The sequence below is a fragment of the Alligator mississippiensis genome, chromosome 3 (genome assembly GCF_030867095.1).
Source record: "Alligator mississippiensis isolate rAllMis1 chromosome 3, rAllMis1, whole genome shotgun sequence".
Lineage (NCBI taxonomy): Eukaryota > Metazoa > Chordata > Crocodylia > Alligatoridae > Alligator > Alligator mississippiensis.
The window spans coordinates 127,423,889-127,447,892 of record NC_081826.1 but is presented as its reverse complement, the minus strand read 5'-3'; the positions used below and the strand labels follow the sequence as shown (position 1 = coordinate 127,447,892).

The 24,004-nt window shown below is 42.6% G+C and overlaps 1 protein-coding gene and 2 long non-coding RNA genes across 3 annotated transcripts; all 3 read right to left on the bottom strand.

Moving 5' to 3' along the window:
* Positions 1–1,054: 1,054 nt before the first annotated feature.
* LOC102568456 (fibrous sheath-interacting protein 2) lies at positions 1,055–13,982 on the bottom strand. The gene is made up of 8 exons (XM_059724390.1): positions 13,855–13,982; positions 9,809–12,694; positions 7,605–7,856; positions 6,170–6,279; positions 5,941–5,987; positions 4,328–4,386; positions 2,613–2,670; positions 1,055–1,226 (listed from the first exon to the last, which is right to left on the bottom strand). The coding sequence occupies exons 2-8, from the start codon at positions 12,293–12,295 to the stop codon at positions 1,102–1,104; spliced, it is 3,138 nt and encodes a 1,045-aa protein (XP_059580373.1). The 5' UTR covers positions 12,296–12,694; positions 13,855–13,982; the 3' UTR covers positions 1,055–1,101.
* Positions 13,983–14,970: 988 nt separating this feature from the next.
* LOC132249096 (uncharacterized) lies at positions 14,971–17,567 on the bottom strand. Its single transcript, XR_009460496.1, has 3 exons — positions 17,439–17,567; positions 16,851–16,914; positions 14,971–15,240 (listed from the first exon to the last, which is right to left on the bottom strand). It is a non-coding gene; the product is annotated as an uncharacterized LOC132249096 (long non-coding RNA).
* A 1,740-nt stretch (positions 17,568–19,307) lies between these two features.
* On the bottom strand, positions 19,308–22,385 carry LOC132249095 (uncharacterized). The gene is made up of 4 exons (XR_009460495.1): positions 22,282–22,385; positions 20,199–20,319; positions 19,813–19,946; positions 19,308–19,372 (listed from the first exon to the last, which is right to left on the bottom strand). It is a non-coding gene; the product is annotated as an uncharacterized LOC132249095 (long non-coding RNA).
* Positions 22,386–24,004: the final 1,619 nt, after the last annotated feature.

The window sequence follows — 24,004 nt, the reverse complement described above, 5'->3', positions numbered from 1 at the left end:
GCCCTGAAAGGCCCTGTGGGGAAGGGGGAGATCTGCTCAAGTTCTCTTGGTCACTAGGTCAAAGAAGAGAGTTGAGCACACGAGACTCAGGTTTTTCAGCAAGGGTGCTTTCAGGTTTACACTGAGCCTCAGACTGCCCAGCCCAGCCCTGCTTGCAGAGTGATCTCGGAATTAATTGCAGCCAAACGACAAGGGAGAATGAGCGAGCATCCTTGTAGCTCAAAACCAAAACACCAAGAACTAATTAACTGAGGCAGCAAGAGACAAAGTAAAAAATGAGAGGAACTAGAGTTACTCATTAGGGACATAAATGAGAGGAACTAGAGGTTCTCATTAAGGGGTTTAAATTCCACCTCAATGTTTTTGCTGGAGCTGTATGCAAAGTTTCACATGACTGGAATGTTAAAACACTGGTTGGATCTTATTTCAGAAGGATGGAATGGAGGGAAGGGGGTTTCTGACACTATACCTAAAAAATCCAGGTCATTGACAATTTAGGATCAGATGATCTTGAATGCTTGAGTCAGTATCCTAACAGATCCTGCACAAGATAGGGCACTAGTTGGTGTCTGCTGCAAACCAGACCATGAAATCAGTCTAAAGAATTCTTCACACACATATGTATCATGAAGGAAGGAAAGAAACCTGTTATCATGTGGGCTTCAACCTGAGATACAAATGCTGGAGATCTGCAAGCAAATTGGTTTGCAAAATCGTGCAAGGGTTAGTTTGCCATTCAATTTAGCAGTACAGTAATCTTCATTCTACACACATCAGAATTTGAGCTCATGCCTACTGAAGCTGAAAGGGAAGGTCATACCCATGCCATATGAAGCTTGTCTTTGGTTATACAGAAAAGGGGTGGCTAGGTGGGAAAAACCCAACAGGAAGGGATACCTCTTCTTTTGTAAGGTCCGTGTCTAAAAAAACCCATGTCCCCTTGCTTAGATTTTCCCCAATTTCTGTTTTCTGTTAGGCTTTGCTCAACTCCACAAGATTCAATCTACAATTAACGGCTCCAATAGCTGACAAAAAAATACTACCTGAACCTCCGCAATGTTAGATAACCTCTTTATTCAATCTGTGTCTGGCATAGATCTCCTATGGGCTTTCTGAGTCTGGTGGGACCTTGTTGGGAGACATTTCTGGGGAAAGAGCAGGAGATGCTCTCTCATATGCTGAGACATCTTGTTCAGTAACAGGGGAGTCTAAAGCATTGACAGCTCCTGTGTACAAAAGGTACAAAACAAAATTGCAGTGTAACATCTGTGCACCATACAGCCTGGTCTTGGGGCAGGTCTTGGGGCACACAGGACACCTATACACATGCCCAATGCCCGCTCCAACATGTGCTAATTAGTGTACTCTGTCACCTCAGCATCTCATATACTTAGTGCCTCGGTGCTTCAAAATAGCAGCAGGAGCACTTTAGCTAAAGCTTGTTGAACAAGCTTTAAAGCACCCTGAATATACAAGATGCTGTGGGTGCTTTAATTACAGCGGCTCTTGGGAGCTGCTATAATTAAAGTGCCCCCCCATCCCCTCCTTGGACCATGTGAAAAGATGCCCTGACTGATTTTAGGTACTTTGCTGATGCTCAGACTCCTATACAGTAACCCAGGGGAAGTAGGTGTCTAAGATAAGGATCCACAGAAGAAAACATACTAAGTGGGGAGCTGCCTCTAAGGAGAAGTGTATGTTTTTAGCCTTACCTCTACGTGACATAGAGGAAGGGGTTTTCTTTCATACAAAGCAGAGGAGGAGGAAGAACCATAGCCTTTCTATTCCACTGCTCAGTGAAGAAAACATTCACCTGGGTGCAGGGGGCCCAGTTTAATTCCCTCTTCTGCAGGAAGGGATTTGAACCTGTTTTTCTCACTTCAGCTAAGTGCTTTTCCCATTAGGCTTCCCTAGGCCAGGGCATGCTCCGTTTCTTTTGCTGAAGCTGTTCCTTTTTGTAGAATATGCTCAAATTTGTACTGGGCCAAACAGAGCCTTACTGTATTGTCTAGTTGTTAGGGCAGTGTTCATCTGGGAGATGAAAGGGGCTGGAACTTAGGTCTCCTCTCTTCCCTTACCACTAGACCATAAAGTCATGCTCCCTCTCTGGCCTTTTAACCATTTTGTCTGGGGGGTATCAGCAGGAAGGGCTAGCAGCACATGCTATCTTTTGGCCTGATGACTGAAGCACTCATCTCGGAGGTAGGAAATACAGGCTCAGTCTTATTAGGTAGGGGAAGGAATTAAACCTAAATGCCCTGTGTTCTGGGTGAATGCATAAACTGCTGAGCTTTAGGATATAGGACTGTGATTTGTACTGGCCCCAATCCAGCAAGCATGCTCTGAGCATGCCCACCAGGCTTGGTCCTCAGGCAAGGTAAACATTGCGGGGGTAAGCACTCATGCTGAAGCATGAGTGAGGACCTATGATGCGAAGCACTGTCCAAACATCAGAAGCTCTACTTATTCCCAGAAACAGGCACTTGACTAGGAAATTCTCTGGCTTCTGAAGACTTCAGGTACTTCCAGGGCCAGGCTGAGTGGTGGCTTTGAGAATTAACATTTGGATTTGGTGCCTAAATAGAGGGTTTAGAAAGGACCTGTGTACATACCTGTATCTTCCTGCAATGGGGAAACCTTATATCCAAGGTCTCCACAGGGCCCCGCAGACTGTACCAGGAGAGAAGAAAGAAAAGTCGGTATATAATTCTGTATTATATGTGCTCTTCAGGATCATGTAACTACAGAATGGGAAACAGGCAATGCTTCATGGAGGCATGAGCTGGAGTGATTACTCCCTTCAGCTTGCAGATTAGAGTTCTGCAGTATTTGTAAGTGGTCTCTAATGCTCCAGTCCAAACTGCTGGATGATGCCTAACTTTGTCTGTTCAACTACTTTGACTCCAAGAGGAAACAAGACGAGAGATGACTCTAGCCCAGAACTATTCTTCCCTGAAGAGCATGCAGGTATTTGCAGCACCTTGTCATTTCCCCTTAACAAATGCAAACAAAACCATCTCCCTGGACTGTTTTAGAGCCAAGGCCCTCATTAAGTATCTAGCCCTAATGCATTGCAGCTGGTGTACTGACGCCAGTCTCCCCAGGCACCAGCCTCTTTAGCTCTGAGCTTATGGGAAGTAATGAATGCTAGATGGTGATGTGAAAGATTCTCTGGTGGAGATGAAGACCTTTTCATTGAAGTAAATGGCTCATATTTTCTACTATCCAGGTAAGTTTTTCAACATTTGAACCATGTCATGGAAGATGACAAGGGCTTATTACTTGACTCTAAGTACTGGTTGATGTTACAGATCCTTTTGAATGTGTCTGTCTTTGGGTAAGGGAGGCATTTGGGGTCTGCTTCTCAGCACTCCTGAGAACCTGCAGCCTCTTCTCATTTTTAGTGTAGTTGTGAGTACATGGTGCATTTGAAAACCACAGCCTTTGATTATTATGTGACAGAAGATGGAACAGATGAGGGCAGGCTCTTGTCTCCAGTCCTCTATGATAAGGTAAGTGAGAGGAGAAAGGGGCCCTGATATATCTTCAGGAGAGACTAGTAAGAAGATAGACCTGTGGGGATTAATAAGATCTCATATGCTCGATGCCTGATCCCATTTTTTCTTTAGCCCTGAATGATCTGTTCACTAAGGTTGGGCTCTGCTGAAAGGCCTGTTCATTGGGCTCTGAAGTCTTGAGGTAAGCATATAAGGGTCCCATTGCAGATCCTGTCTCTGACAGCATTGCTACTTGCTCAGTGGCCAGCAGGGCACTGCCAGCCCTCGGAGCCACAAAAGCATGAAACTTGAGGTAGTAAGAAACTTGTTTCTTAGAAGACAGAGGAAAACATGGCAGCTTTCAATGTGGCAGAGGTTTTATCCGACAAAGAAAGGAACAGCCTGCTGTTTGTACGTGTTTCTGAGGGCTGAGTTGAAAATGCAGGATGAATAGCAAGTAACGATAAACCTGGGGGTTAACTCCAGCTAGGGTCCCTTGTGATGCCATATGGGGAAAGTTAAAGCTGGAGTCCTTGGGTGGGAAGTCTATCCTCCTGTGCCTAGATTTTGAACTAATACACAGAGCCATTTTTTTATATGGAAACCTGTCCTGCTTGTTCCTTGTCCTGACTACCATGTCTGTCTTTCTGTGAGTATCTCACTAACTTCTCTGCATATCCCCTTGTTTTCTCCAGCTCTTCCTACTGTGCTTCCTTCCAGCCCACCCCTGCTGTACTCTCTACCTGTCCTGCAAATGCCACGTCAGCTCCACTGCTCTGTGTCCATTGCTGACATGCAGGCATATGTAATGCTATTTTAAACACATTTACCTCTAAAGTGTGAGATGTGACTTCTATATCCTTAGGTTGGGGTGAGCTGTCACAAATTCCTGTCAGAAAGAACAGACAGGATCTGATGAATCTCAGCTATTTTCCATTCTGAATACTTATCTGTTACACCAACCTTCTAGCGCTATTTTGTCCAGATGTGTCTGTAAATAAAGGATTTGTCTTGACTATGGCAGTTGCCTTACGTCCATACATTTTGAGTTACTCCAGCTAGGTCAAACGGACTGTGTGTAGACGAAACAAGAGGCATGTGTGCACAACGCTTTAAAGAGGGCTAAATGCTTTTGCACCATTTTAATGGTGTCAGTTTCTGCATGCCTTGGCAGTGTATTGCACATTAATTCCAGCTGCTGTACGAAACACCTTAAGTGACTTGGGGCGCAGGAAATTAAAACTCCTCCCAGGAGTTTTAGTTTGCTGCCCCTACAGCCGTGGAGCGAAGCACCGGGCTCCATGCAGTTTCACGGCTCTGCAGGGAGCCCTGCAGGCAGACTGGCAGCAGCCTAGGAAGGCAGGCTCCAACCAAGAAAAGCAGTGAGCCTGATCTTTTTTTTCCCTCTGTGGAGCCTGCCTGCCTGCCTGAGCTGTGCGGGGGCCCAGTGCTTCCCTCTGCAGCTGCGGTGCTTCCTGGGTCCATCTGAGCTGGGTGTCTGTGGGTAGATGCTGCCTGGGGCGGGGGCCTGCTGCTGCCACAAAGGGAAGCATCAGCCCTTCCTGCCTCCCCCACCCCGCTCTGCAGCCCAGGGACTGCTCTGCCTGCCGGCAGCTCACCCTCCCCTCCCCACTGGACAGGCAGGTAAGTCTGGTGTGTGCATGACATGGGGGTTTAATCGGCCCTAAACTGAAGCAGTGTTTTTTAAAACCCACCACTTCAATTTAGGGCCCCCATTTCATCTACACACGCCCATGGAATGATGGCAACCATGCTTCAGCTACACCTAGTGCTTTGGTGTGGAGGAGTTATCATAGCACAGGGTATGTCTATGCTGCAGTTACTGCAGCTTGTGGAGATGCATCTGAGCTAGCAGTAGACTATCTGGCTCAGGTATTAACAGGAGAAAATTGTCCAATCAGGCTGCAAAACTCAGGTGAGATCCTAGGTAAATAATCTGACAGTAGGCTGGGCTGATCTCCAGATGTCTGCTAGTAGCAGAACCCCAAATGGCATGTTGGCTAGCTTGTGTGTATCAGTGCTGCGCTACATTACAGACATACCTTTAAATTGCTGCTTCTCTACTCTGTCATTAACTCAAGCTTCAACCTTGATTGCCAGGCCAGCTAGCTTGTGCTTAATTGCTACTTAGTTTGAACTTGAATAAGACAGGTCAGGGGCAAAACTCAAACTATACCTCAGACAGAGGTGGGAATGAGCCCTTCTCATTAACATCTGTGTCATGATGCATATGCATAAGGTTGCCCCTACAACCCAAACTCTAGCATTACCTAATTCTTGAGTCCTTGACTTTGTAGATTGAATGATGTTTCTGTGTGTAATCAGATTTAATTTTGAAGCCTTCACAGTTTAAATAATCACTGAAATTTAACCACAAGTAAAGACCTCAAACTGTCTCGAAGGCAAAATATCAGCCCCTCACCTCTGTTCTGTCTCTCTCTGCCAGGTGATGTTTCTCCAGTGTTCCCACTAAGGTATACAAGGAAATAATACTATCATTATAAATAATAACAAAGAGTAACAAAACTCAAGTTCTACATCACATTTTTCAGTCCTCAGATTTGCTTTCAGTTGTTGGCTGCCTATTGCTTCATCTGTTTGGACTTTCTCTTATGTGACACTTAATGTGTTGTCACAATTGAAATAGTTACCTTAAAATGTAACTGTTCTTCTTCTGAGCAGATGGCAGATCTGTGGTTGAGGACAGGTCTGGGGCTGCCTTGGGAACAGTGAACTGAGTGAGTTCTACCTCTTCCAGGCTCTGTAAAACAATTACATTCACTTCAGTCCACATTGGGTACAACTCCAGGCCTGGCCATCTTCACTCTGCCTGTTCTTTATCTATCTAGGGCATGTTTGCAAACTTATGGTCACTTGACCTGAATGCTACTGCCCCGTGGAGGAAAGGCAAGAATAGCAACCTTAGTGGGAGGCTATAGGCAGGTGGTGACTGCATTTACCTTCATTGCTCTGCCTTCATTGGTGTAACATCTGCCTGGGCTAATGTTATCTTTACAGTTTTGAGTCATTTAATATTGTCATTAGATTTTCAGGTTAAAGCTATCTGTCAGTGGAGGGGTGTGAACTCTTTGGTGGCTCTAATCACAAGCTAGAAAATAACCTAAGCAATTCCTGCATTAAAAATAAGCAAGGGAACAAATAATCAAGTTAGGAAAAATGGTGTAAGAGAAGGAAGGAAGAGCGAGTCCCTGCAGGACAGGGGGAAAGGCAGAACACAACATCAGATGAACAAGATCTGTGCATTTCCACTGTCTGAAATGCCACACATCTCCAGCATTCAGCTCTATCTGTTTTCAGTATTGACCATCAATTCTTTAGGTCAGTGGTGCTCAACTTCTGGCCCATGGGTCAAATTCAAGCAATGGAGTTGTGCTTTCCAATCTACAGGGCTCTGCATATAGCTAGAAATTTGGCAGTAGGGAAGTGGTGGGAGTATTAATTGCTGCTTCTGTAATGCCAAATTTCCAGATCCATGGGCTGATTAACGTGGCTGTGCATGCTACTCAAGCTAGCATGCAGGATTGGGCTGGCATGCTGGATCACACCTGCGGACCAACCCTGTCCACCAACCCCCTATATATCTGGCCTGCAGTCTGACCCCATGCCATTTGTCTGTCCTGTACGGCCAGAAGACCAGGCACCCCTGCTCCAGTTAGTCCCTCCTCTGACTCCATCTCTGATCTCTGCAACGTCTCCTCTCAGCTTTACACAACCTTGTGGAAAATCACAGGAGTGTGAAGGTGTCACATATCACGTAGCAGGAGCCTGACCCTGTGTTCACGATATCTCAGTATGTTTTGTATTTGACTTCTGTGAGAGCAGATGTAGTCAGCTGTCTTGTGTGCCATGTACCTTGTATGGCTCCCATTTCTTGATCAACTAAAAAGCAATTAAAATATTCAGTGTACTATCGGAAAGGATGAGTGTCAGATTCTCCTGATTATCTTTGGTTATAACTTCAGGAACAGAGTTACCTAAATCTTGGCAATATGTGCTTGAAGACAGAATTATTCCCTGGCTAGTCTCAGTGCTTGCCCTGGCTCCTGGTAATGAAGTTGCACTCACCGAACTAGCATTGGTATCTTCTCCGCTTGCACTGAGTGGATCAATCTCCGAAAATGAGGAAGACTCCACTTTTATAACGCACATGTTAGTCTCCCTTTCCTGCTGCAGTTCATGGTCATCATCTTCCTTATGCTCTGTATCAAAGGTCACCAGCCGCACCAGGAGTTCATTCTTGTTCTGGACATCTTTTAAAAGTTCCACGGCACTAATGTCAGGTTTTTTCAGGTTCCGAAACGAATTTCTGCACACCAGCTGCAATTGAGGAGAGCACTTCTCAAGAATTGTAATGCAGTCATCCTTCTTTTCTTTGTTTGATCACCATTAATGAAAAAGTGAAATATCTAGGCTGTTTTACATTTGCATATAGGTACATTGGTTTTATTTCACTTGAACACTCAGAAGATTCGGAACTTATTAGGAGAATCATAGAATAATAGAAAAGTAGGGTTGGAAGGGACCTCAGGAGGTCATCTAGTCCAACCCCCTGCTCAAAGCAGGACCATCCCCAATTGTATCTTTTTAGCCAAGGCTTTGTCTAGCCAGGTCTTAAAAACCTTCAAGTGTTGGAGGGTGGCGATTTCACAGCCTCTCCGGGTAACCTGTTCTAGTGAGAGAGTTTTTTTCCTAATATCTAACCTGAACCTCCCTTGCTGCAACTTGTGACCACTGCTCCTTGTTCTGTCATCTGCCACCACTGAGAACAGTCTAGCTCCATCCTCTTTGGGACCACCCTTCAAGTAGTTAAAGGCTGCAATTAAACCCCCTCCCAGTCTTCTCTTCTGCAGACTAAATAAGCCCAGTTCCTTCAGCCTCTCCTCAGAAATCGTGCGCCCCAACCCCTCAACCATTTTTGTTGCCCTCTGTTGAACTCTCTCCAGTTTGTCCACATCCTTTTCTGTACTGAGGGCCCAAAACTGGACACAGGACTCCAGATTTGGTCTCACCAGTGCCAAACAGAGGGGAATAATCACTTCCCTCGATCTCCTAACAACACTCCTCCTAACGCAGCCCAGCACACCATTAACCTTCTTCACAACAAGGGTACACTGTTGGCTCGTACTTAGCTTCTTGTTCACTGGTACCCAGGTCCTTTTTTGGAGAGCTGCTGCTTAGCCAGTCAGTCCCCAGCTTGTACTAGTGCATGGGATTTCTCCATTCTAAGTACAGGACTTTGCACTTGTCCTTATTGAACCTCATGAGATTTCTTTTGTTCCAGTTATAAAATGCGTTGAGGTCTTTCTGAATCCTAGCCCTACCCTCCAGTGCATCTGCTACCCCTCCCAGCTTGGTGTCATCTGCAAACTTACTGAGGGTGTACTCCATCCCATCTTCCCAAAACATTTTGTTAATTTATATATTTTTTTAAAACCCCTCTCCTGCAATAAACATAAAAGAGAGGAAAGAAAGCTGTGATGGAATCTTAGCACCACTAAAATCACTGGGGTCAGCTTGTCACCTGCAATACCTATAAAGTTACCAATCTCATAAAATTTTGGGAGCCAGAGAGAGGGTTATCATCAGACTTTATTGGCCTTGCCTAGGATGAACAGCTCTGTGAGCTGTTTGATCCGAGATAGTGGGATGGCCTGAGAAGTACAGCACCTTTTGGCCAGAAGAAGGGAGTCAGCTCTGGTCCCTCATGACTTGTTATTAGTGGCTTTGGGAGAGTCAGGCAGAAGTCCTGACTCCAAGCTGCTGGTGCTTGCCCCTAGGAATGCTACCCCTCTGTTGCTGAGAAGAATTGGTTTGCTACCAGGAAGTTGATGATACTTCTGAACATACAAAGGATCAGTCACCAACACTTTTTTTCAAGTCTAGATTTCCCACTCTATTGTATTTAGACTATCTGTGTCAAAACAGATCAGATTGGAATATCAGAAGAACATTGCAATTGGAAACTATTACCTCCCTAGTACTATCTATGAAAACAGATACTAGCCTCAGATTTAGAAAAGTACCTAAACATATGCTTATTTGAAACTCATGCTTACATCCGAATTATATACTTATTTCGTTGCTTTGTTGAAGCAGGGTTTTGCACCCAATCCTGCGAAGCGCTTAACCAAATGAGTAATCCTGCTGATTTAGGACTCATTGTCTAGCCTGCACTTAAATGCTTTCTTGGATCAGGGTCCTAGTGGGGTTATAATGAACATTTTTTTTAACCAGTCTGCCTATGAGAATGACTCGTTATGTTCACTTACTTCCCTTGGTCTTACATCTAGCCGCCCTAAAGTAGTCACAGAGGACCGTCTGTGTGACTTTTTCCTTTGTTCATAACCAATACCGGCATCCATAAAACTCTCCTTTGATTCTGTTACTTTTCTTAGCACTGTTTGACTTAATTTAGCTTTCCTGGAGCCCACAGCATTTGGTGTTTCAAGAGGCTCTGTTTTTATGGAAATAACTGCTAAATGCTCTGCTACAATTTCTGGATCTATTTGTATTGGTCTGTTCTTAATACAAGGGGCTATTTCAATTGGTAGATCTTTTACTTCTGGTGGCATTTCTTTTGTTTGTTCATTTGTTTTCAGCGCTGGAGAGTCTTCTGTCTCATGTTTTGGTATAATGCTGGAGACTTGTGAAAGAGCTCTATCAACAAATTTGTGAAGATTCGTAGCACTGGGGCTTTCTGTAGGCTCATCCTCATTGATAGTGCAGTTTAGATTGCAAGTGGAGATTTCACTCAGTATCATGCTGGGTACTCGTTTTGGGAAAACTTTTCTGGGGCTCGTTACATCATCGCAAATGTCTTGCTGAGATCCTGATTCTTGCAAGACATTACTATAAGCAGAATGGACCACTTGATTAACTGTTTCTTCATACTCTTCACTTGAATACTGTTCTTCATCTGTAATTCCTACAACATCCATTTCATATTGGGGCATTATTTTTTCTATGGTCTGTTTAAGTGGGTCAGCAATTTTACTTGCATCCCTTTCTGCCAATCTTCTATGCTTGGGGCCCGTGCTACAAACTGAGTTTAAGATTGTAGACACAAATCTGTTTACTAGATCTTCCATTAATGTCTTAAGTGACAGATCATTGGCCCGACGTGAGGGCTCACTTGTCATGAGCTCCCCATGCTCTTCACAGACGGGCCTCCATGTCACTTCCCCTTTGGGACTTGGCTTTGTGTCCTGTGCAGAGCAGGGCTTTCTTGAGAGTGGCCTGCCAATGGGCGGCAGAGGCCTTTTGGAAGCAAAGGCTTTTTCTTTAGTTTTTATTTCATTTGATGTCCTAGAAGATCTCAGTCTGGAAGCTGCAGTGTAGTAAGGAGACTTTTGGGTCCCCTCTGATTTGGTGTGAGTGTTCTGTTCAGAGAACTGAAGGACTGTGGGGAGGAAATTGGATAGAATACCCTCTTCGATTTCTGACTCCTCTTCTGAGTAAAACACCATTCCAGGAATGTTAAAAGATGGCAAGTCTTTGCTTAGGCAAATTTCTTTCAATTTTCTGGTAGGTATTTTCGTTCTTTCAGACCATGCAGTGCCATGACCAGGACCTTTATTACTTGCAAACACTCGCCTAGACTCTTCTATTTGTAGATTTCCAAACTTCAGCTCTGAAGTAAATTCATCCACCTGTTGACTACATCTATCTAATATGGTCCTAATGATCTCATTTGTCACATTTGTTTCACTCTGATTAATTTCCCTTTCTAGATTCTGTTGGATGATTTCAAGAACATCATAAACGGCAATACTAGCGTACATGCTTAATTCTGAATGGAGTCTTTGAATTTTGAAAACTGCATCGTGTATGCTTTCCTTTGTAATCCAACTACTAACTCTTGATAAATCTGAAGTACTTGGGTATGGTTCTAACCCAGATGGCATTCTTTTACCTGCTCCTGGCATTTCTATTTCAGTTGTTCCCTGGGGAGAGAGTGGCATCTGTTGTGTACTAGAGATATTTTCAACAGGAAATTTCACTATTTCAGAAAATTTGCAGTTAAAGTCATGTTTAAACTGAAAGGCCACAAATGATTCTAGCATGATTAGAACATTTTCAACAGTCTCTTTAGCTATTTTATCAATAGAAGCCAAAGAAAGTGTTGGGTCATAAATGGGTAATTCTGATTGTGCACACTTATTTCTTTCTGATTTGAAAACTCTGTTCATTCCCCTAGCAGAGTCCCACTCTTTTCTTCTTGGGAGAGGTTCTTCTTGGTCTGTGGCAGTTGCTATGCTGGACTCCAAACACTTGAGAAAGTTCTCAAAAACAGTTTCTACAATCTCTTTAGCAACTGATTCCACTTCTTTCTGAGAATTTTTATGAAAAGTCTTAAGATAATCAGTTCTTTTAAAATGGCTACAGAACAATTTTTCACTCATCTCAATAGGGGCCTTCTTTAAAATGCTGACAGAATGATCCAGGTCTCTTACTCTCATAAAAATATCCTTTACAACTTTCTTGGCCACCTGTAGCAGCATCAAGCTGTCACTGTCATGAGCTTCTGTTATTGACTGCTGTGCAAACAACTTCTTAAAAATGCCGCTTTTGGGATGATCTTGTTTGCAGTCTGAATCAATATTGTCCAAAATCCATTTTTTTGGCCTGGCATCTTTTATTGCAGATTTTTGTTTAGAGTAAGTTTGGTTAAAAGGATACTTGTCTGAATTAAACTTCCTTTTGGGAAACCCAGACATAACTTCTGTGTGCAGTCTTTTATGATACTGAGGTGTCATTCCTTTTCTCCCCTTATAAATGTCATTTTCCAGAGATATCGGTGTGCTCTTTGTCAGAGATGTGGACAATGGTTTTTGGAACTGCTGTGGCTTCCCTCTTACGACTGTGTAGAGATCACTTGGTGAGCTAGTGGATTTTATGTTCTCATCTGTAAAGAAGACATTTCTGGTGCTGGAAGAAGGAAGACTTCCAAATATATTGCGGATCTCTCCGTTAGGTATGCGACAACTGCTAGAGTTGCATAATGACGGTCTTGACTCTTCAGATATTGCATATACTTTATCTTTAATTATCTCGTTGTACTCTGTTACAGTTGAGTATAGGACACAGTTTACTTTAGCCACAACCCAGGTCAATATTTTTTCTAACTTATTCTTAATTTCTTTATTTAAATTGTTCTGTAATGGAAGCAAAAATAACAGATAAATTAGTATATTTATTTACTCCAGTTTTTCTTTTTTTTTTCTCATGCTAAAAACTACTTATAGTATCTAATTAAAACATTTAGCATATATAGTAATCAACCCTGAAAAGATGTGATAGCAGGATGGGCTACTTCTGATGGAGCTGTCTAGAATATGTGAAAAGGAAAAATGTTGCTGTTATGGGAGATAGGAAACCATATGTTGGAAATCCAGAGCAGTCAGTAGTGAATGTTTATTGGCTGGTCTAAAAGAACAGAAGAACACAGATGGTTAAAGAGAGGTAGAGTGATCAGAAAATGTTTACTATCATTGAAAACGTCTAAAGAGAAATTTATCTTTTTTTTTCTTATTAAGAGCATTTGTTTAAGCAGGGTGTTATTCAGGCAAAGGTGAGATGATTTTGCAAGTGCAGAAGAAATGAATTTAGTAACTGTGCATTAAGTGTTACTAAAAAAACATGCAAATGTGCTACTGTGCATTAGGGCAGCCTAACTTGCATTAATTTAGTACCTCACATTTTTACTAGGTGTGTCCACATGTAGACATGTTCAGTAAAAAGAATACTTGTAGAGCACCACTAGCAGTAACATAGAGATTAGAAAGCTTAAGTATTTTGTAAAATTGCACAGATACAAAATAGTTTGAAATAGAAAACTTTCTTACAAATCAATCTGTTCATGAAAAGGAAAAAAGATTAACAGTAGACTTCTTATTGTGAATTATTAGTTCAGTTCTACTCAGTAATTTGCTTTTTTACTTTTTAGATTCTATTGCAAGTGACTCAGGATTCATGATTTTTCAGCACCTTTGTGACTGTTTGATTTCACCTTAATTTGTCCCATCCCATCTTTTAAATGGTGCATGCTGAGTTTGCCCATTTGAAGGCCAAGAATTTTTAATTGTGGTTGTGGTATAAAGTGTATTCTATAAATCACCAGGTGGTTGCTCCAGATTCCAGAACAAAGGTGGAGGTCACTGCCTCCTCTGGACTGGACTATTTCCTGTAGTTGCAAAGTGTGGTTCAGGCATGGAGAGATCAGCAGATTGCTTCAGCAAAGAATTTTCCTGGCTTTCAAAGCAGTCTGTTGCTTTTTAATTTTATATTTGAGATTTGATGCACAGTGACCTCATACCTGCAGCAATGCTCTTTCTTGATAGTGTCTCAGACAGCCAATCTCATCCAAGCTCTGTGGGGAGACCACTGAAGACAGTAAAGATTCTATAAAACAACTGTCCTTATGTGAAGGTTGACTGGAGGGGTCAGCTCCTGGGATAAAGATTAAGAAAAGAACAGTTGCCTACTGTGTTTCTGTGAGATGATGATGCACCTGGAGATCCAGCTCTAAGAGCTGGACTTGAACTGACTTGAGGAAGGATATTTCATATCTGAAAGCTTGTTTATATCCCTTCCAACTATACCGTTGATCCAATAAAATATCACCCACAAAAATCCTTGCCTCTTAAAATAACCAGTTTAACTGGTGTAACTTAATATAGACAAGGCCTATCTTCTGGCATCCGTATTTGAGCCAAGGAAGATAAAGCCTTATTAACAGCCTAATGTCCTATAGTATGGGCAGTAAAAGGGCCTTCTCTTTTTTTCTTTTTTTTTTACTTAGAAGTCTAGGCTCAATAATAACTTAAAATGCCAATTTGAACACATTTTTAATTGTGATGTTAAAAATTCCCAGTAGCCCCACTTGTGAAAATAGCCAAGAAGTAAGATTACCATCTAATTCTGGAACATCTCTATCTCCCAAAGGCCTTGTCTGCCTCAAAAGACATGCATCAGACTTTCTAGAAATCTTTAGCCTGGCATGAATGTCTAACATGACATTTAACACAGGTTTGATTTGGTTAAATTAGGTATCATGGGCAAAAGTCCACCTCAGCCTAACAGCCTGTTTGGCACACTAGTTTTTGTACCCAGCAGCACACGAGGGAGTGATGGATATCGCATCTAGTTGTCTTCTTCAATTTTCTAGGCTAAATAACCAGGTTCCCATTTAAAACTGGAACAACTACAGACAGTCTTCGGCATGAGTCCAAAGTAGAGATTGAAATATCCCTTCACAGTTGTAGCAAGGCATCTGAGCCTTTCTTCTACCATGTACTAAAATGTGTGCAGGCATGGATATTGCAGTCAGGATTCTAATGACTTGAACACATTTAACACACATTTAACACATTTATCTTTAACTATAGTTGACAATAGTAACTTTCCACAATGGAGAGCCACTTACCAGAGGAAGAAAAGGGGAATTTGCTAGTGTTGGTACTTCTTGCTTCGTCACAGCACTCTGTGGCAGTACAGTCACAAAAATTGCACATGTTGCTGTTCTCATATCTACTGCTTTTGCTAAGTTCACAGTCAAAATCCTTGCCATCATAGTTGCTGGTGTTTTGTACAGGACACTTGCCAGATGCACAGTAAACAGGATTGCTGTTGTTGATGGTGCCTCCTTGTGAGGAGGAATGGTCCAAGGAACAGAATGAAACAGTGTCCTTGCTTTCCTCATCTAGTTTTAATGAAGAGAGAATCATAGAGAAGTAGGGTTGAAAGGGACCTCCAGGCTAGGGACAGAGATTCAAAAAGCCTGAGCCTGAATCGATTCAATCTTTGCAGGTTAGTCTAACCTGGCTAGGCTGAACCAGTTTGTGACCAGACAGACATCCCCTCTGGACTGAAGAAATGCGGGCACATGCCTGCAGTGGCTCAGGCTAGAAGCCGAGAGGGTGCTAGAGCAGCCCTCCCTTCCATTCCACAGTGCTGAGCTGAGGGGGGGTTGTGGCCAGGCCCCAGCAGGATGCTCTGATTAGGGAGGGGTTACCCCCCAGCTCCTGAGCAGCCCAGCAGGGAGTTGATAACACAGTACTGATCACCCCTAACTCAATGTTTATCAGTCCATTAAGAAAACAACAGCCTCTCTCCATTAGTTCAAGCTCTTCTTAAACAGCTTTTCCAAGGAAGGAACGGAGGGACATTATCAACTACCTGTTGAGTAGCTCCAAAAAGCCCTAAGATGACATAGTCCTGTCTGCCTTTATCCTGTCTGCCACAGCACAGTCCATAGCCAGCATGTGGTATGCTAGCAAATGCTGAGAGGTGTCTGTGTAAGGTAGAGGGGAGGGGGGATCCCTGCTTGAGCAGAGAGTGGTGAAGGTGGTGAGGGGGAAAGGAGCAGGAGGAAGCCAGGCAGACCCTACTGTACGTGCAGTCTCTGCCAGAGCGGCAGCATGACAGCAGAGGGAAGGGGTCGGCCCTGCCCAGCCCAGAGAGCATGCCAGGGTACCAGGGGACACTGATTTAACTTCAACCAGGAAGGGGCCTGGGAAAGACTTTGTATAAACTGGTTTGACCCAAATCTGTTAAGTCAGATGCTACATTCATCCTGGTTTTTCTCAAACTGGTTAATGTGCACTGAACTTCTTTTCTGTTACAGGTTTAAACCAGTTTCTGATCACTTAAATTGGTTTATGTGTAATGTCTGTCCCTAGCCCCAGAGGTCATCTAGTCCAAACCTCTGCCTGAAGTAAGATCATCCCTATCCAAACCATTCTATACAAACCATAATCTAAACTCTCTGGGTGCCTGTAGACAGGCTGGGAAGCTGCTCTGATGTGCTGTAATTACATCATATCACAGCAAACTCAGTTAATTGAATCTGCTGGATTGTGCTAATTAATGTGCTTCAGCCAGCCTCTGTGTCTTGCGTATCAGTGTCCCCATGCTTCAAAATGGCGGCAGCGGCACTTTAACTAAAGCTCATTGGACAAGCTTTAGTTAAAGTGCCCTGCCACTGTTTTGGAGTGCTGATGCATGAGATGCTGCACCACTTTAGAGTGGCTCAAAGTGGAAAAACTGCCAAAATTGCTTCTCCCCCATTCTTTTCTTTGTTCTTGAAAAATGAGAAATCACTTTTGGTGAAATACAGGGAGAAAAACCACCTTCTAATAAAGCAAATCCCTGAAGGATTTCAGCCTTAAAGGCAGTATTTTGAGAAACCTATTTAACCAGGTTTATAATAAAGACTTGTCCAACTTAACTTTATACTTCCAGCTACCGGTAATGGCTAAAGACATAGAGATATTAAATCGCATACTGTAGTAGAAATGGTCCAGTACTTACCCAGTGCATATTCCTCACTTTGATTTCTGTTCAAGTTGTTCCTATCAATACTGCCTGTGTAATTCTGCAAAAACATACATAAAAGGAAAAAAATGAATATTTTAGCAATGCGACTAAACTGCAAACTTCACAAGCTTTGGGATATTCAAATGTACCTAAGTCTTCTAAAAGCCCTCACTCACTGGAGGTCATTTGAGTTGAGATATTTGAAGGTGCACACGGGAATTTAAGCTTAACTTTTTGTTTGTTGAACCTGACAATGGCAACTAATTCTTAGTTTTACTTTATGTTGAAATAGATTCAGTACTGACCAGCATGGCAGCACTGTTGCTACACCTGTGGCTGGAGTCACTTTATTTATGGCTACATTTGAGCACAACAAAAGTTAATAGCCCAGAAAACTTGGCTTTGAGAATTAGGCAGCCTACCAAAATTCAAGCTTGAGAGCTTTTCTTTGCCAGGTATCAGAAATTCAGTACTCAGGGGTGGGAATGCTTGGAACATTATCTCTGAACAACACACCTGTTAGCCACAAAACCTACTTAAACACCTCAATATGATGACCCTTTCAGTTTCCTCTTTTAATACCTGATAAGATCCTCTGTTCTTCCCCCTGACCTGGTTGTAATTAGGTTCAGGTGTTACTGAAGAGATTGAAGTTTTTGTATGAACTGTTTCATTAAGAAATGAAGGTTGACAAGAGGAACTGACTGTGCTGTCTCCTGGAAAAAAAATCAATAAATAACTTCAAATCCTTCCTTGCCCTGCTTAGGATGTATCAGCAGACAGAGTGCAAATAAAGGTGGGGGAATGCATTACACAGGAAAGCAGTAACACACAAGTGATGTTTATCTTAATAAGGTAGCAACACAGGTCTATTCCCTACCATACCTCTTTGCAATTTCTGTTAACTCTGGCATTCTCTGTGTCCCTTTCCCCTCCTTTAGTTTCAGTTACCTCTTTGAAATAAAATGAGCTGTTTACCGATATCCTCATGACAGACAGACATATTGTGATAACCTGGCACTCTGGATGGACACAAGTCCACTATAATTGGACTGAATCACTGAATCCTCTGTGGTCTTATGGAATTTGGGTCCGGGCATCTTAGGCACTCTCACAGGTGTGGAGCTGCTATCTGACACACTTCTCAGCCAGTGGAACCCCACACAGTTCAGTTTCCAAGCCTTGGATCCAGTGCCGCACCCAGCCTGAACCCCCAGCTGATTAGTCACCAAAAGGCCATCTGGTGGCAAGAGGTCTGGTTTCTTAGGGTGCAGACAGAAGTTATGTTGTCATGCAATCAGCTCCCTGAAAGTGGTCTACAACCATGCCATGATGCACATTCATGACTGCAGAGCACTTTTAAAGTGGCTGATCATGTGACAAATTAACCCTCATTAAATGAAAAATCAAATGAAGGTGCTCCACTTTGGATCTCCTTAGGGAACTTGTGTTCCCTAGGGGTAACTTGTCGTGTGATGGGGGGCTGTGCTGCATCAGCCCAGCCCCACCCCTGGGGCTGTCAGCAGGAAGGGAGGAGTGAGGGGCAAGGAGGAGTGAGATGCCAACTGGGGTTTGCCTGTCTTGAGGTGTGGGGATGGGCAACAATCCACTTGTCCCTCCTCCAGCTCAGGCTAGGCAAACCCCAGCTGGCAGCTTGTTCCCCCTCTCTCCTCCCTTCTTGATGACAGCCACAGTACTGAGGGAGGCGGGTGGGTGGGAGCAGCTCGGCTGCAGGCAGGCTCATTGGGCTCCTGCAGGCAGACTCAATCACCCCCCCCATCCCCACCCTCACCCAATAGGTGAATGTATTTTGGGTTGGGGAGGGGTGCTCTAACTCCTGGTGCTGTATGTAAAGTAACATGAGTTGGAGTAGGGGCCTGCATGTCTGTCAGCGCCCTTAGTTACCCCCTTCAAGGATACCTTGACAGTATGGCAAGAAGCACTGTCTTGGCAAAGGAATTTCTTATCCATGAATGTTTTATTCTTACAAAGCACTAGAGAGTTGTAGATGTATGGCAAAGCTTTGTGGATGGCCCTTCAATGCTTCGTCCAATGAATATTGAGCCTCTGCTCCATTATGGATGCGCTGATCCACACGGAAGGTTACAATTACAAATGATGGCAATAAAAAAAAAAAGACATAATAATTTGGCATAGATATAGTCCTAAATGGCCAGGTCTTATGGGTGACAGTTTGGCACATGCATCTCTCTTGTGCACAGGGAGAGAACTGTCTAGAAGGAAGTGGCTCCTTTTCAGCACAATTCCCTCATACCATGTTTGGAAGATATAAAAAGAGCGGTAGTCTTGATTGCTCTTTATTCCTTACTACCAATTCGGGAATCCCTCTGCAAGAAGCTTAAGAAAAAGGTAACACTTTGGAAGTGCTGGTAATCATATATTACTACAGTGACATTAAACACTATCCTTTAACTGAGAACTCGGTGCTTACCCACTTCACATTCTTTGCTTGGCTTTCTGTACACATCTTTTTCATCAATAGCATCTAAGTCTTTCTGCCACATAAAACATGCAAAAGAAACAATATTGTGTTAGTGATTCTCCTGCCCAACCTTAGATCAGTCGCATGGAAATAGGATTCATGGGTTGGTCATGTAAAACAGCATCTGGCTTCCTTGTTTCCTTTGGAAAAAAAAGAAGCCGCAGATCCTGGGATTTCAAATCTGTCTAACTCTCAGAGGAGCATTTGCCCAGTGAAAGTTAGCAGAGCATCTACTCCTAACCAAATTCAGGGGTTTAGATGAGGGTTGCTTACCAAAAGCTTGAGAATCAAAGTGCAAGTTGTCATGTCGCAGGCATTAGAGGCTCTGAACTCTGGGATGGGAGATCTCAGAGCATTATCTGTGACACATCTTTTAGACATGAAATATGTCCAGAGCCCTAACACGATGACATCTTTTTTCTACTGGAGACTGTACTGGTGATGACTTCATACCTGTAAAGATCCTCTGCTCCTCCTCTGTATTGTGTCATAATCATGTTCGGAGGTTACTGAAGAGAGTGAAGTTTTTGTAGTTAATAGTTTGTTGAGAAGTGAAAGTTGCCTAGAGGGACTGTTTTCATTATCACCTGAGAAAAAGAAAATGAATAAGTTAATTTCAAATGCCTCCCCATCCAGCTTGGGAAGCATGAAGGGAAGGGCGAGGAAATAAAGAAGGGTTTTTGCATCTGGCTTTGGTTACACTGCCTTAAAAATGGTGCTTTTTTAAAATTGACTTTGGTCCTTCTCTCACCATGTGCTCCACACTGGGGAAAAAGGTTCAGATCCTAGCCTCCCCAGCTATCGGATAATGTATGTATTCTTCTATACTTTACATATACCTTGATTTACAGTCTCTTGGGATTCAGATAATGGCATATACAGATCTTCATGATTTTCTTTCTGTTGATAATCATTCTCCTGCAATGTTAATGCCATGTTGTTTTCTAGCACTTCTTGTTCCTACAATATTTTAGAAAAAGTTTGAGTTTAGTACAGGAATTGAATGGCATAAAAGAGTGAAAGAGCTGTCTTGAGTGCAGGAATATTTTCATAAATGTTTCTGTTCAAGTCCTTCACAGAAATCTATTGATGTTCTGAGTCTGAAAAGACCATTCCTTTTTATAAGTAAGAAAATGCTGTGAATAAAGCAGCTGACCTGATACTGATCTGGAGACCTTTCTATTGCTCCAGAGGGAAAAAAAAGGGCAATGACTTTGTTCCTAAATAGTGTCTTGTGAGAAGGAAACCCAACAGAGAGTAAAAGTAGAGTATGAAGTTTGAACTTGTTTCTTCTCAGATCCTCTTTATCTTTGCCATACTCCCAGAGGAGAGTTAATAGCTTCTTTCCCAGCAACCTTGAAAATTGCAGCAATGGAACATGGTCATCAGACCTATTGTCTAGATAGTACCATTGCCAAGAAGCCTTAGAATTAGGTATTCACCAGCTAACAAAGAAGTCTGAGCACACAGTAAACAGAAAAAGATTCCTTCATAGGGTTGTTCCTGAAAGCTACGAATGGGCTGGAAGATTTTCAAAATATTTTCAGAACAATACCTAGCTTGGCACCCTGTTCACATCAAGATTATCTCCTCTGACATCACTGGAAGATGCTAGTGGAATTACACTTTAATATCTCAGAGTTTGATTCAATCCTATCTGATCTGTCAGGGTTCAAGTGCACAAAATCCACAAACTGCAGATCTATTGAGCTAAGTACCTTTTTGGAGAACATATTATCAACCTTCAGCCAAACAGTAATAAATGGAGGGGGCTTGCAGGCTTCCTTTCTACTGGGAGAGGAATCAGCAGTGAGGAATGTGAGTATACAGTGTACAGTGGTACAGGCTGGGGATCGACTGGCTAAGCAGCAGCTCTGCAGAAAAGGACCTGGGGGTTACAGTGGATAATAAACTGAACATGAGCCAAGAGTGTGCCCTTGTAGCTAAGAGGACTAACAGCATACTGGGCTGCATTAGTAGAAGCTTTGCTAGCAGATGAGGGGAAGTGATTCTTCCCCTCTATTCAGCATTGGTGAGGCCACATCTGGAGTACCACGTCCAGTTTTGGGGCCCCCACTACAGAAAGGATGTGGACAAACTGGAGACAGTCCAGCAGAGGGCAACAAAAATGGTTAGGGGACTGGGGGACATGACTTGTGAGGAGAGGCTGAGGGAACTGGGCTTATTTAGTCTGGATAAGAGAAGACGGGGAGGGGATTTAATAGCAGCCTTCAGCTACCTGAAGAGGGGCTCCAAAGAGGATGGAGATAAACTGTTCTCTGTGGACAGTGGTGCCAGAAGATGGAGCAAGAAACAATGGTTTCACGTTGCAGCAGGTGAAGTTTAAGTTAGGTAGGAAAAACTTTCTCACTAGGAGGGTAGTAAAGCACTGAAACAGGTTGACTAGAGAGTTTGTGGAATCTCCATTCTTGGAGGTTTTTAAGACCCAGATAGACAAAGCCTTGGCAGTGATGTTGTAGTTGGGGATGGTCCTGCTTTGAGCAAAGTGTTGAACTAGATGACCTCCTGAGGTCCCTTCCACTAATTTTCTATGATTCTTTGATTCTATATTATTAATGTAACTTGCTTATTTACCCAATATAAATGAATTGTCAACTAAAAATGGTAACAAACAGCATGTGAGCAAGCCCCATTTCAGAAACTGCTGGTTAGTAATGCCTCAAGATATGATCCATTAGAGAGACTAGGACAGAAAGCAAGCTCTTGCTCCTTGTAATAATTCCCCCTAAAAATGATGCATCATAAAACTAAAACTAATACAGTATTTCTTCAAGGACTGAAAATGCAAGACTGTATGTAGCAATACCACCTTGTGACTCCTGTTTAATAGATTTCAGTACATGGAACACAGTTACCCACATCCAACAACCCATTAGATCTGTCTGTGCAATGACGTTCTACCTGATAAGATGCTCTTTTCCTGTGTGTGATATCATTAGCAATTTCAGAGCTCTGTTGAGAGACCACTGAAGAGGGTAAAGGTCCATCACCTGGTGGTTGACTAGATAGATAAACCCCTGAGGAAAAAATTATATTTATATATAATATATAGTATTAAATTATGTAGTATTAAATATATATGTAATATAGAAATGCAAGGTTATTTTTAAACATTGTGGGGCTAAAAAGAGTTTACTTCCATGAGTTTAGGACAAATACATTACTTAAGTCACAAACGGAGGAACCAATATTATTACTCTGTGTGTTTGTGTGTGTGTGTGTGTGTGTGTGTGTGTGTCAGAACCAGTCATGAACCATAAGATCTATTGGTACATGCAGTTCAAACATGGAACAATCGTGGGTTTTACAAAAGACTCATAAATCAAGTGGCAATAAAATGTTTACCCTATACTACAACAATTAACATTTTGTTGTTTATTTTTTGCTTCTATGAACTTCTTTGAGTTGTACTTTGCTTTTTGAAATACTAGCTTTGACAGAAATTAAATCTGTAACATCAAATGACTTCAGGCAAACCACTACTGACACCTGTGGAAACTTATTTGGATTTAAGAGTAATTTATTTTAGTTTTGCTTAAACTGTAAAACTTTCTCAGTTGGACAAGGACTAACTCCTGGAATCAATACTGAACTAATGGAGAAAATACCTTACTTACTAACTGAAAGCTGTCTCCAAGTTCCTGCATTAATAAGCCATTGCCTTCTCATCCTAAGGGTTGGGCCCAGAGGCATTTCCATTTTTCAATAGGCCCCAGTATCACCTCTGAGAGTTGGGGACACCCAAAAGATGATTGTGTATTCCTTTCCAGCTGAGTACCTCTGGGATTAGAGGTGGGGAAGTGTCAGTGGTGCTTATCTTCATCATCATCAATGCACAGGAGCAACTGAATGACAGGTTTGGTCTCATTCATTCATTTTAGTGCCCCTGTCATGACCCCTTTTATTTATCTTGTTTCAAATGAAATAGCCTTAATCATTTAACTTCTACAAAATGAGGCCTTTGGCTCCTCCTTCTATCCTTTTGAATCTCAAATATGAGAGCATCACTCATATTCCTCTTTACTACTTTTGTGGAAATATCCAGCTGAATGCCAATTCTTTAACCCTCTGTATGTTCTGTGCACAGCTTAGGAAGTCTGTATCACCCTTTTGTGTCTTTCAGAAGTTAAGTGGAAAAAGCAAACTATGCCATGCAGTGTAAAGAATGAGGAGCTGTTTTATCATATAGGCAAAGCAGACTTTAACACACAACCTCTGAGGAAAATGGCCCAATATGAGATCACCTCTGGGTTTTGGAATATCTATATCTCCCAGTTTGTTAGACACGCCTGGAACTTTTTAGAATTTACACCAGGAAATATAAGGCCAATTTGGTTGGGTACAATTACAAGTGCCAGTGCAGATGTCAGGATTGGGGTTCCAATGTTAAATTTGTTCCAGTCACAGCCCTGGTATAGATGGCAGCTGCCCTAGAGGGCCACCCAGAAGCTGCAGGGGTAGCCTGTCTTCTGATGGATGTGGGTCATCAGGAGCAATTTACTTCTGTGCTTCAGAGTCTGTGCTAGCTTCTAAGAGCTTTCTGGAAGCAACCAAAGGTGCCAGTTTTGACCTGTAAAGCCCTAAAACAGTCTCAGCCCTAGATACCTAAGGGATTGCCTCCTCC